General features: G+C 39.8%; 1 protein-coding gene across 5 annotated transcripts in view; it reads left to right on the top strand.

The window, feature by feature from the left end:
• LOC117405689 (stromal interaction molecule 1-like) overlaps positions 1–12,424 on the top strand; it is a 58,045-nt gene that overhangs the window by 32,001 nt on the left and 13,620 nt on the right. For all 5 annotated transcript variants that reach the window (XM_059029515.1, XM_059029516.1, XM_059029518.1 and 2 more), the window contains exons 6-9: positions 2,864–3,041; positions 9,034–9,211; positions 11,403–11,570; positions 12,058–12,158. In XM_059029515.1, coding sequence (XP_058885498.1) covers positions 2,864–3,041; positions 9,034–9,211; positions 11,403–11,570; positions 12,058–12,158 — 625 coding nt within the window. The remainder of the gene's footprint in view (positions 1–2,863; positions 3,042–9,033; positions 9,212–11,402; positions 11,571–12,057; positions 12,159–12,424) is intronic.

Raw genomic sequence — 12,424 nt, 5'->3', positions numbered from 1 at the left:
AGACAATCAGGTTTCTTTAAGTGCTACTTAAGTTGTTGAATTTTCTGTCTGGGAGATGATGTATTGTAGGTGAAAGGATACACCAGTGTTGCTGTGCAACACAGTAAGCATAGAAATCTGTGTTTATATGATTTATGATAAGTTAATACATGAAGGTATGGTGTCCTGTTATATGAGAGGACATTGCACTACGTTTGAGCAGCCAGGACTCCAAACTGCAGCTGATTTGTACAATAAGACAGACACTACATTAACTTGCTGATATCCCAAAAAGCAGTGTTGCAGTTTAGTGGGGCTGATTTTAGTTTTGTTTTCATTCCTGATCGTTGCAGCACTCCTCTCTTCTACTTCAAAGCCTCTTCAGTGCAGCAGCACTCGTTCCTTTTTGCAGCAGTGACAGTTTAAAACAATTACTTGGCAGACTCTTGCATTGGTTTCTAAAGCCTCTTTGCAGCAGAGAAGGGAACAGTACATGAATAACTTAATAGCAACCTGCACAATATGTTTTGGGCATTTTTTAATTTTTTTTGGTCTTTTTAAAAAAAAAACACTTGCATGCATGCATGCATACATACACTCACAGAGTTGGAACCTTGACCATTGTCTGTGAATAGAACAGTTGTTCAAGCAATGGCTGCAGATTTAGAGAAACAATCTTGCTTGGTAAGGCAAAAGGCACAGGATGCTGTTTGAAATACAGAAGTACTGTGATATTATTATTATTATTATTATTTATTTCTTAGCAGACGCCCTTATCCAGGGCGACTTACAATTGTTACAAGTTATCACATTATACATTATTTCACATTATACAGATATCACATTATTTTTACATACAATTACCCATTTATACAGTTGGGTTTTTACTGGAGCACTCTAGGTAAAGTACCTTGCTCAAGGGTACAACAGCAGTGTCCCCCACTGGGGATTGAACCCACAACCTTTTGGTCAAGAGGCCAGAGCCCTAACCACTACTCCACACTGCTGCCCTATGTGTAGGTTTTCCACAGTCTTTGTATTCATCACAGTTTCCTTGGCTACAACAATATGGAGCTGTACTCTATGCCTAACCCATATCCATCACCAGTCTCCTGACCATTGCAGCAATATCTGTATACTTGGCCCTGGCTGCAGTGCATCTCAATACTGCAGTGCAGTGACGTCCCTGCCTGGCAGAGACTGTGCGTCTCAAAGCTCTCTGTACCTCCAAGCGCACGCTAGGCTGAAAGGGCGTCTGTGTGGGATTCCTTGTGTCTCATGTAAATGTCACGTTGCCCAAGCGAACATTCAGTGATTGCTGGCCAGTACTAGCTGGGTATTGGATTGAAATAGAAAGTGCTAATCTTGGTTTATCTCTATCTTGGGCACTCAGCCCAGCTGTTTGTGGATCCATCGGAAAGACCTCAATGGCAGCTGGAAGAGAAAAGGAGATTGGCGGTATATGACAGCTGTGGTGTATGATTATTTAGGTCAGGTTTGATTTATCTCATCTTGTAACACAGCAAAGTTTACAAACAGATTTTATGAATTCCATGGAAATGCTGAATTGGATGTGTCCATTGCAGTGAGGTACTTCCCCTACACTTAGTTATCTTATGTCTTTATGTATCTATATTTTTACTTCAATTTATTTTCTCATCGATTTCTTCTACTTTGCATTCCCTTTCATCACCAGTCTTCTCTTTCTGTCTTGTATGTGGACCAGCACAGCTATTCACATGTTCCTGTCAATAAGAGAGAACCTCAAAGGATCCACTGAAAACATTACCATTCTAACAGAGCAAAAGATAGACATGCATTTGTAGATAAAGATAAATACCTCCTGTAATTCCTTACTTTGAGAAACTGAAAAGAGAAAGGATTAAGGTTGTTGTGTACTTTCGATCAAAAAGAGATTTTAAATTAAAACACATTTATGTTAGATTGGGAGAAAAAACGTCTTATGTTTCAAAAGTATACAAACCTGCAAATATTTACCTTTTTACAAGATGAGTTTTAGTTTCACCAAACTCCAGCTAGGTTTAGAGTGAAAATGTAACCAAAGCTTGTATCGGAATCAGTGTTACATCAGCAGGCTGTTAGGTCTGACATTTCAATTCCACTGGCTGACTTCCTTGTTAGTTGACTAGTCTGCTTGTTTGAACTCACCAACTGCTGCATATAAATATCCATACATTTGCATACATAAAACAAATTCAAAGGTCAGGGGTGAGGCATTTTTTATCTTTTAGATTTCCGGACTGTTACAACACCTGACGACCAAACCATTCTCTCAAAATCTACCTCCTGTTTACTGTCACTATCTTTGTTCTATTAAGCATCAGATTCTGCAGGACAATTTTGACTTTTTCAATTAAAAATAAATAAATAATAAAAAAAAAAAAAACAATGTACATGATTTTACATTTGAATTACAAAATGCTCATTTAAAAATGATTCAGCAACATGCAGTAGCAGGATAAGAGGTTCCTTCTGTATTTAGTACTGTGTGACATACCGGTACTATACAGACAGACGGCATCTGTATATCCCCAGATTATAATACACTCAATAACGTGCTAAATAAGGCCTTAAGTGAGTTCTCTGTTAAACCGGGCTGCCATACACTGCTGACAGTTTGCACCACACATCGAAACTATGATTGCATTTCCCACTGCTTAGACATTTAACAGCCATATTAACAATAATGCCTCTCATGTCTGACTTCGGGAACCCCTGCATTGTTTTTATAGGGCAATGAGTCTCATTAAAGCAGTACTAGAATTGCAGATTTGGGTCCTGAAATCCAAACCCAAACCGTATGGCCAGGTAACGCTTTCTCGGACCGATTTATTTATTGGCCTCTTTGTTTCTTGCTCTCCAGTGAACCGTCACAACCACCTGAAGGACTTCATGCTGGTGGTGTCCATTGTGATCGGGATAGGCGGCTGCTGGTTTGCCTACATCCAGAACCGCTACTCCAAGGAGCACATGAAGAAAATGATGAAGGACCTGGAGGGGCTCCAGAGGGCAGAGCAGAGTCTGGACGACCTGCAGCAGAAGTGAGTCAATGTGGGGATATATATAGGGGCAGATCCTGTGTGACCGCTGCACATGAAAGGGCCTCCAGTTCTTGGGAATATCTATATAAAACAGTAAAATCAGATTACACCAAAATAATGGTCTGTATGAGTCTATAGTAAATGTTTGGAGAAGATTCTGTACAGTTTACCATGTCCAGTGTGATAGACTGAAACAATCGGTTCCAAGGGTTCACATTTTCCAAAAAGGCAAGGTTACAGAAACTCCAAGTGAGCAACAGCAGGGGTGTTTAGTATATGGAGTCTGTACGCTTCCAGAAAAGGTGGGGGGCAGAGCGTGCATATGGACCATATGAATGTATAGACAAGCCTTCACAAACTGCTGTGTTAGAGAACAGTCTTTTGAGGGAGGGTGGTGAGGACAGCAACAAAGGGCCTTAAAGTGAGAGTGTAGTGCCCTTTATCGGAGAATGTGTTAGTGGAAACAGCTACAGAGAGATGGTAAATGAAGGGCAGCCTTACTTTATATTGGTAGCAGGATAGAGAAGAGAGCTCAAGTGTGTGGAGTGGGTTGTAGCTTTATAGAAGCAGATAGCCCATAAGTGACTAAGTGTACAGCTGCATCCTATGAGAGACAGCAGTAGATCAGATAGCCTGTGAGTAAGGGCTATGGCATTCAGTCTTGTACAGTACAACAGTCTTGATCCAATCAGAGGTAATAGGTCTGATTTACAAAGCTTTTGCTACGAGGTTAAGTTTGCAGTACTTTTTGTAGAACAAATGTTATTTGAGTCCCAGTCTGCCAGTTATTTCTTAGATGTTTGGCAACATTCTTACAATAGCCACCCATAGCAAAAATGTATTCTGTATCTTATTTGTCATTTTTTCATACTTGTTTGATTGCCCAAGTTGAAGACTGAAATACCGCAGCACTGAGACTGATGTTTTAAGTTGTCTTCTGATTCCATTCTTAGGCCCTGTCTTAGCCTTGCTCATTTGCACCTTTACCCCCAGCATTTTCCATGGAGAGACGTGTACTGCTGGAGGCAGAGATGGCTGTGTTAAGTACAGATTTGCAACCCACATGAATGGGTTAGTGCCATCAAGCTGGAGGCGTTTACTAGGTTATAACAGTTTCAATTTCATGCCGTGCGAGTTTCCTGCCGATTTGTTTTGAGATTAACACGTTTTTTCCCTGGATACTACTGATATGGTAACTGGTATTATATCCAAGTAAAGGCCTCACTTTTTGTTTGCGCAATTTCTAATCCCTTACTGTACGTCATCTCTATACAGCAGTACTCTCAACCAAAAGAAATGAGGAAATATTTATAAATTGATAGTTTGTGGTTATCAGTGTAGTATGTTGAGATATTCATCTATGATGTGCCCCCCTCCTGTGTGCTTGGAAGGTTCTTGGAACTCACGGCTTGCCGTAGTTCATGTTTTGTTGTTTTATGTAATAGAAGGGCTGTGCGTACTGGCTTTGCAAGGCTGCAAATAAAGCAGTGTGTTTGTGAATGGGTTGTCTCTGTCTCAGTTAATACACCACAATCGTCCTACAGAGAATTGAAATGAATGTTTTTAATTCCGCTTTCCATTCAACTGCATAACACTGAAACCCACCGCGCTGAACACTTAGCTCTGTCACATTAAAAAAAATTATACCCATACTTAAATGACTCGTAATATTTCATAATATAAAAATAGTATTTATATAAAACCTGTTTCTACATTGTAACATTATAAAACTGAATAGCAAATGGATGCTACTGTAGTTTCTTGTAATCGAGGCAAAAGGGTGAAACTGGGATGTCTGTTAGAAACCTTAAACAATCTCTCGAAAATAAGGCTTTATTTGAATTGTACAGTATGTAACATTCATAACACAGCACTACATGACACTAACTACATGCATAATCATTCAAAATCTCTTTGAAAGCAATACAAAGCAAATATACTGTAATTGAAAGAAAAAAATCCAATGCATTATGGGATGTGTAGTCATTTATAACTTTTACTGTTACGCAATTTATTTATTTGGTATTGCAGCAAATGTTATGACACCACATTTGACAAAAATGTTATATGATGTCATTCTCGTGTGTCACGTGTGTATATGGTGTCATGAAGACTTTATGAAGGTGTTATGAATGCTACATAGTGTCCAATTCAACTAAAGAGTTACCAAAATAAGTCAATTATCTTTTTGTAGTGGTTTTAAATGTCTTCAGTTCCAGCTTTGTGTGTTTGATACAACACTGGTGCCTCTTTAGCATATTAGTCATGCTCGCATGAAACCTTAAACTGAGCTACTTGAACCCAACACCTTCTTCTGACATTCCATTGAGCAGCTGATCTCCCTTCCCTACTGCCATGAGTGACTGTTACCTGGAACCTTGGACTTTCACAGTGTTTGTCAGGCTGGGTTTTACAGCACTAAGAGTGGAAAGAATGTACTGAAGTTATGGCATTCCCTCAATGTGTTTAGACCAAAACACTGGCCATGTACCGTATTACAGGGCTCATGGGGGAACACAGCTGACAGCAGCCATTGGGGCATGACCCAAGCTTGCCACACTGTTTAATAGCTGCTTATCCAGCAGGGTTGTAAGCTGTATTGTTGAGGAAATTAAAACAAATTAGCTGCTATAGTATTTAAAGGAAAAAAGTGAATTTGGTGAAAAGTCCTATAAAGAAAGCTTAAAATTGCCTGCATTTGGTTTGGTAACAGATTTTTTAATAATCAATATTTATTTTATATAGCGCCTTTCATAGTGGACCACCATCACAAACCACTTTTACAATAGGAACAATAAAGAAGAAAGAAAAAAAATCAAGCCCTAGTTATGTTTTCAGGATAGCTAAAAATAAACTTGCAGTTAACATTTGTCCTTACCTGGTGGTGTGGGACTGAAGTACAGAAGGTCATTAAACCCTCTCCTGGACCTCGTAAATAAGTAGTGAACAGCTGACTCAATTACATTTGGTTATGAAGTGTGACCTAATACTTTGGTTGTGAAATTCTGAAACTAAACGCATATTACATTTCTTTTACAGGTCTCTTAATTCTTAAGAGTGTCTTCTTACAAAGGGTAGTTAGCAGTGTAGTCTGGTTTTCATTTTCAGCCACCCAAGGCATGAAAACCTGTGATGAAAGTCATCAAAGTAATAAAACAGTGGCTGCAAAGGTGGAAATCTCTACAAGCCAGGAAGGAAGCTGAGGAAACCACGAGCCTGGAGGTTAACACTTTTTTATCCTGAACACTCCTACAGATGTAGTTTGTGCTACAGTTTCATAGCAAGCAGAATATGTGTTTTAATAACCTTTCTAACCTTGCTTCTGCTGTATGCTCAATCATCTGCAGTCCCACTAATGTGCAAACTGCTAATTAAGTTGTATCCTAGGGGGATCCAGGATAAAAAGGCTGAAAAATGGACTGTGGATTGCATTCAAAACCAACGACTGCCTTGTTTAGCCATCCTTTATTGTGTCGTGCATGGATTGATTTTACTTTAGTCATATGTACATTAGATCAATGGCATTTACGAGTTTGTCAAAATTCCAGTACATGCTATCCACAATTTACAGATGCTATCCCATGCATAGAACATCAGGCACAATTAAAAGGTTAAGTAAACCCACCACTTTTTATGTTTGAATAGCAGTTTTTGAGAGCAACGTTTCTAAAGTGTCTCTTGTTGTAAGAGATACTTTACAAGCAATTTCACACCGTGTGAGCGCATGAGCTAACGACACGCCTACACATTAACTTAAATGCTGTCAATTCTATTGGATATGAGATTTGATTGCAAGTTACTGTAAGGTTTGAAAGTTAAGGGAAAGTGATTGCAACCATTTTAGTAATCTCTCGCTGGAGATGAAAATCCTGGCTAGAAGGTTATAAAGGGGAGTATTGTAGATTTTGTCAGTAAACTCATGATGTCAAACCACGGATCTAGAATCTCATGAGATTGTAGTCCACATGCTGGAGGTGTAAGTCATGTAACTTTATTTGACATAGTACCAACACGTATAATCTGGTGGTACATCGATTTTGTGTTTACATCATTTGGCAGGATACTCATAACATGTTCTATAGTAACCTGTATGAGAATTGATAGTTTCCAAAGTAGATTTGAAAGTGTGCCTCATTTGATTGTTGGCCTATTCTAAAGTACCGTACGATCATATTTACTCATAGCAATAACTTTTCCATTGTGACTTCCAGCTTTGCAGTGCTGGTTCAGTCTCTTCCCTGGCAGATATATTATGTATGTGTGTATGAATGAAAAGTAAATCCACTTGAGGGATCTGAACGGCAGGGGTCAGGGCTGGGGGCCTAAGCAGGATTTTGAGTCGGACAACATTTTCCACCACAAACACCCAGATCACCTTACAGCCTGCCCTCTGCATTGCCAGCATTGGGTTTCTCTCTCTGTACAGCACAGAATGGACAAAGGGGTGCCCTTGAGGTGAGAATCAGGTATTGCACCAAATATTCTTACTTTCTCCCATTAAACTTTTAGCAAATTTTGCACCCTCATTTACTTCATTCCTTGTCAAATAGTTTGTTTGCACCAAGATCTGCAGTACTTTTCTATATTGAATTTAGCTTGTTCTTTGATCCACTTTGATGGGATTTACATTGAATTACATTGACCATTTATCTTAAACCAAAAAGGCTGTAGCTTCTTTCATTACTGGTTTTATATAGTTCCAATTCCTAATCCAGCACAAATTAACTTAAAGAAAGACTTGCATAAAATAACAAATGAAGTAGTTTGAGTCATACACTAAAAAATAATTCAAAATGGACAATACATTCGATTAGTTTACCAGTCTGCTGTTTTGTGTAGACTGATCTTTCCTATAATACTAGACCAGTTAATAATAAATAACAGGGTAAAAGTTATTCTTTGTACTTCTGATTCGGAAGGAAATAATGTAGCTTACTGTTGTGCTGCAATCAGTCCCAGGAAATGTATGGTGGGTTTGGTGTTCATGTTCAAGGTTTGGATCACATTCAGTGGAGTTGAAGGAGGGTGAGGAGGGACAGGGTGTCTGAGGTGGTTCATGGACAGCCTATTTGGAGCCTGCTGCAGTTCCAGTTTACAGGACTTCACTCCTCTTTATTTAGAAATGTTTCAAGCGGCGGTGAGGATCGGATGTCCTCTGTGTCATGCACTGGAGGAGGTCCAGCCTGTTGGTCCCCAATCCCCTGATTTTATATAGTAGATCTGGCTCATGTGCCCTTCATGCAAGCCTGTGTGTCCCATATGCGTTCATTCTTATATTCCTTATTATATAGAGCTCTCCGGCAGCAAGCCAGCAGCATGTGAGACTCGTATGTAATCCATTGTATCTAGAGGGGGTTTGGACGTTTATCAGGTCTTTATCCCTCATTACATACAAAGCATCTGGTGCAGAGTGCAGTCGGGTATCTGCTAAACTATCAGTGGGTGTCTTACAGTGCCAGTATAAATAGAAATGACAGTCCATTCGGAACTGTAGCTGTTTTTAAAATGATCAAAAGAAGAAAACTAGTTTGCACTTCAGTGTAGCTTGACTTTATAACTGTGGTAAACAGTGTTATTTAGTTCTGTTGACAATAGTATTCAGAGTAGCATATAATAAGATTTGTACGTGTTTAATTTACATTTCAATTTCATTTTACAAGATGTTGCTGTACTGTGTAATGTGGACTATTTTGGATTTGTGTAATGTATGCAGATATCTGAACTAGCGCAAGTTCTATCAAGTAACAGAATCACAATTTTATTACATTTTTTTGCACAAGATGTAACTCTGAAAGAGATGTATATGTGTAGCAAAGGAGGATGCGACTATTTTTATGTTTGCGGTCTGTTTGGAGTTTAAAATCTGTTCAGAATTCTGGTTTTGTGACCCAGCACACATAAAATAATAAATGTCTCTTTCCTTTGTACAGTGGGCCTGTTCTCTCGTCTTTGTGGACTCAGACCCTTTGTCTCTCTCTCTCTGTTTCCCCAGGTTGCAGATCGCCCAGGAGGAGCACCGTACTGTGGAGGTGGAGAAGGTAACTCTGGAACAGAAGCTGAGAAACGAGATCAACTGTGCCAAGCAGGAAGCCCAGAGACTGAAGAAGCTGAGGGAGGGGACTGAGAACGAGCTGAGCCGGCAGAAATATGCAGAGGAGGAGCTTGATCAGGTACAGCACAAGCTCTGCTGTGGTTCTAGCACCGCACAGGGCGAGGGAATGGTACGGCATTACACTCGGGAGAAGACGACGTACGGCAGAGGCAATGTTTCTAACCCTAGTTCTGCAATAGGACAGTGATTCTTAACCCGAGTCCTAAAGCACTCCCAGTAGTCAAGAGTTTTGTCTCCAATGGTCGCCATCTGATGCAAGCTATAGTCCTTTTTTCCCCCATGGTCAACTGTTGCTTCTAAACAATCTCCATTGCCTCACAGGGTTGGCATAATTATCTTGTATGGCTAGCAGGAACACACATAGATTTTTACAAAGGTTAAAACAGACGTATTTGTTTAATTTACATTTCAATTTGATTTTACAATATTTCTCAGTGCTGTATAAGGTGGGTTGTTTGGGATTTGCATAATGTTGTATGCAGATATCTGAAGCTGTGCAAGTTCTATCAAGCAATAGAATTTTAATGTGGATTTGTATGATCATGTGTTTTCCTGTAAGCAGTTTCTGCTTCGGGAGACTGTCGGTCTGGCAGGATTACAGTTGGCCTCGGGTAGATCAAGTCTGATTTAACATTGTCTTTTGGGGTTAATGCTTTCTTAAAACAAACTTTCTTTTGAGTATTTCAGAAATGTTTTGAGAATTTGCCTGAAGTATGTTCCTAGGCTGCTAACATCACTATGTTTGAGTTTGAGAGTAAAATTTGAAGATTGTGGTTAACTTGCTAGAATCCTGTCTCTGGTTGGACATACTGGAGCACTTATGTTCAGTATTATTATTTATTTCTTGGCAGACGCCCTTATCCAGGGCGACTTACAATCGTAAGCAAATACATTTCAAGTGTTAGTACAATTTATGTTCACATGGTATGCTTTTTAATGGCTCATTAAACAGCAGGATCATCACAAGATGTTAGTCATGCCAAAAAAGGATTTTTCCAAAGAAAACTGTAAAAAAGACTTTTACATTTTCAATTTGTTTTTGGTATGTTGGACAATATTTATTTTCAGTGATGAAAATGTTACTTGTTTCAGAGGTTAATGAAGGCCAAAGTGTTTTCAGTCCAAGCTCATGGAACTGATTTTCGTATTTGGTCTTGGAAGTGTGGCGTGTTTTGTTTTGATTTTTTTTTTTTTTTTTTAATATAGGTTTTCCTGATTTTATTTGGGTACATAGTTTGGTACTATGAAAGCACTGTAGAAACAGACATAGATAAATGACAGTGTAAGTGCGCTTGTAACTTCAATTAGAAGGTTATTTACCAGCCAAGGGATACATTTAATTGGACCCATATAACAAATGATGTAAAACACTTTGCGGTCCATACAGAAATTGTGTCCAATGTATCACTTGCTGAAAGAAGGGCTTCCAGTCCAAATGCCCATTACATTTAATTTGTAGGTCTCCTACTATTTACTTTTCTTGTAAGTTTATCAAGGACAAATTCTACCAGAACCCCTAAACACACTTTTATAATCTCAAATTGCAGTCACAGGGACGTTATTTCGAAAACAAAGTTACATCAGCAATAATATTTAGATTTTAAGAACAGTTGGTAGCGGTTGTGACATTATCCTTCCAGAGATGTGTTCCCTGAGTGGAGCTGTGGCTGGGGTAAGCAATGGCAGAGTGTTCATGACTCAGCAGCACATAGGAAGTAAACCACAGTGAGCACTCCGCCACACTTTACACATGTTATCAAGGTCGGGACACTTCATGGGAACCCATCTGGCCTTGTTACTAGAGCTGCAAGAACAGATTATGTGATTATCTGGATTGAGTTTTCCACAGGTGCTGACGTCGGGTGAGGATCATTGGTGTTGAGAGGGCTACCATTCAGAGTGAAGAAACAGCTGCTTGATTTGCATTTAACTGCATTTAAAGTAATTTTCAGATTCCCAGACTAAATACACAGCACTTAACACGCACCCCCAACCCCGTAACTCTTTATGGACCAATCTGTTGTCTACAGGAAGAGAGAAGAGCAAAACATCTCGGGAGCGGCGGCGCTTGTCCTTTTTATCTTTAGATGACTGTTGTAAACATGGCTGTTGCCAATTCAGTCCATTTGACAAAAACAAAGTATTGAGTACAATAAATAACCAAAACGGAACAAATAAATGATGTCACAGTAATCAATCCGACCCTACTAAAGGGGTTCAAGTAAAACACATTTGTGTTTTTTTTGTAGGTGCGGATGGCCCTGAGGAAGGCAGAGAAGGAGCTGGAGTCTCGCTCCAGCTGGTCTCCTCCAGAGTCCCTGCAGAAGTGGCTGCAGCTCACCCATGAGGTGGAGGTCATGTACTACAACATCAAGAAGCAGAACGCGGAGCGCCAACTGCTGATCGCCAAAGAGGGGGTGAGTGGAGGCCATTGGATCAAGGGATCCAGCACTCGTTTCCACCCTTCATTAATGGACATGCGTTGGAGTCTTTTGCCATCGCTTCAGAAAAATCTTCTTCCAACCCAGGAATGCCATTCTGTGCTTGTTTTTTAGAAATTGTGTCCCAAGATCTGTAGAGCATTCTGTTTAAGATTTTAGTAAAACCCAGCATTGCTTGACATTTAGTTTTCAGTTCTACTGGAGGTGTCTCTCTTTAATTCAGGGACAAGAAGAAAAAAATCCTCTTTTTAGGAAATCTTTTTATTCAGAGTCTGTGTCGAATAGTCATGCCGACTGCTAAATGGATAACATATTGTACACATTGATAATACTGCACAGAGGTCCTTTGTGTGTACCAGTATTTCAATTATGGGGAGCATGGCTGTGATTGTGGTAAGAAATGACTGGCTCGTGTTGCATTTGTCAAACAGCAGTGGGGTTCACATATTTTGTTCTTTACTAGGCTGAGAAGATTAAGAAGAAGAGGAACACGTTCTTTGGCACGTTCCACGTTGCACACAGCTCCTCGCTGGATGATGTCGACCATAAAATCTTAACTGCAAAGTAAGTGTGTCTTGAAATAGTCCACCCTAGTTTTCTTTGTGAACAGTAGTGGACTGAATAGCTTAAGCAGGGAATAGCCCAAGCAGTGGCGATGAGAGACTGCCCACAGTGCCCCATGAGCCTCAAGCCTTTCTTGGTGGAGACCCTCTTAAAGGAAGAGTAGTTCTCCATGCCCATCCAATACTTGGTCTCTACTTTTGAGGCTGTCTGCAATGGTGCCCATAGTCAGTTATGTGCTTCAGTTCCCAAACAGGTGAATGAAGTGG

Source organism: Acipenser ruthenus, chromosome 8 (genome assembly GCF_902713425.1).
Source record: "Acipenser ruthenus chromosome 8, fAciRut3.2 maternal haplotype, whole genome shotgun sequence".
NCBI lineage: Eukaryota > Metazoa > Chordata > Actinopteri > Acipenseriformes > Acipenseridae > Acipenser > Acipenser ruthenus.
The sequence above is the reverse complement of the archived record's forward strand: the minus strand, read 5'-3'. Positions and strand labels throughout refer to the sequence as shown.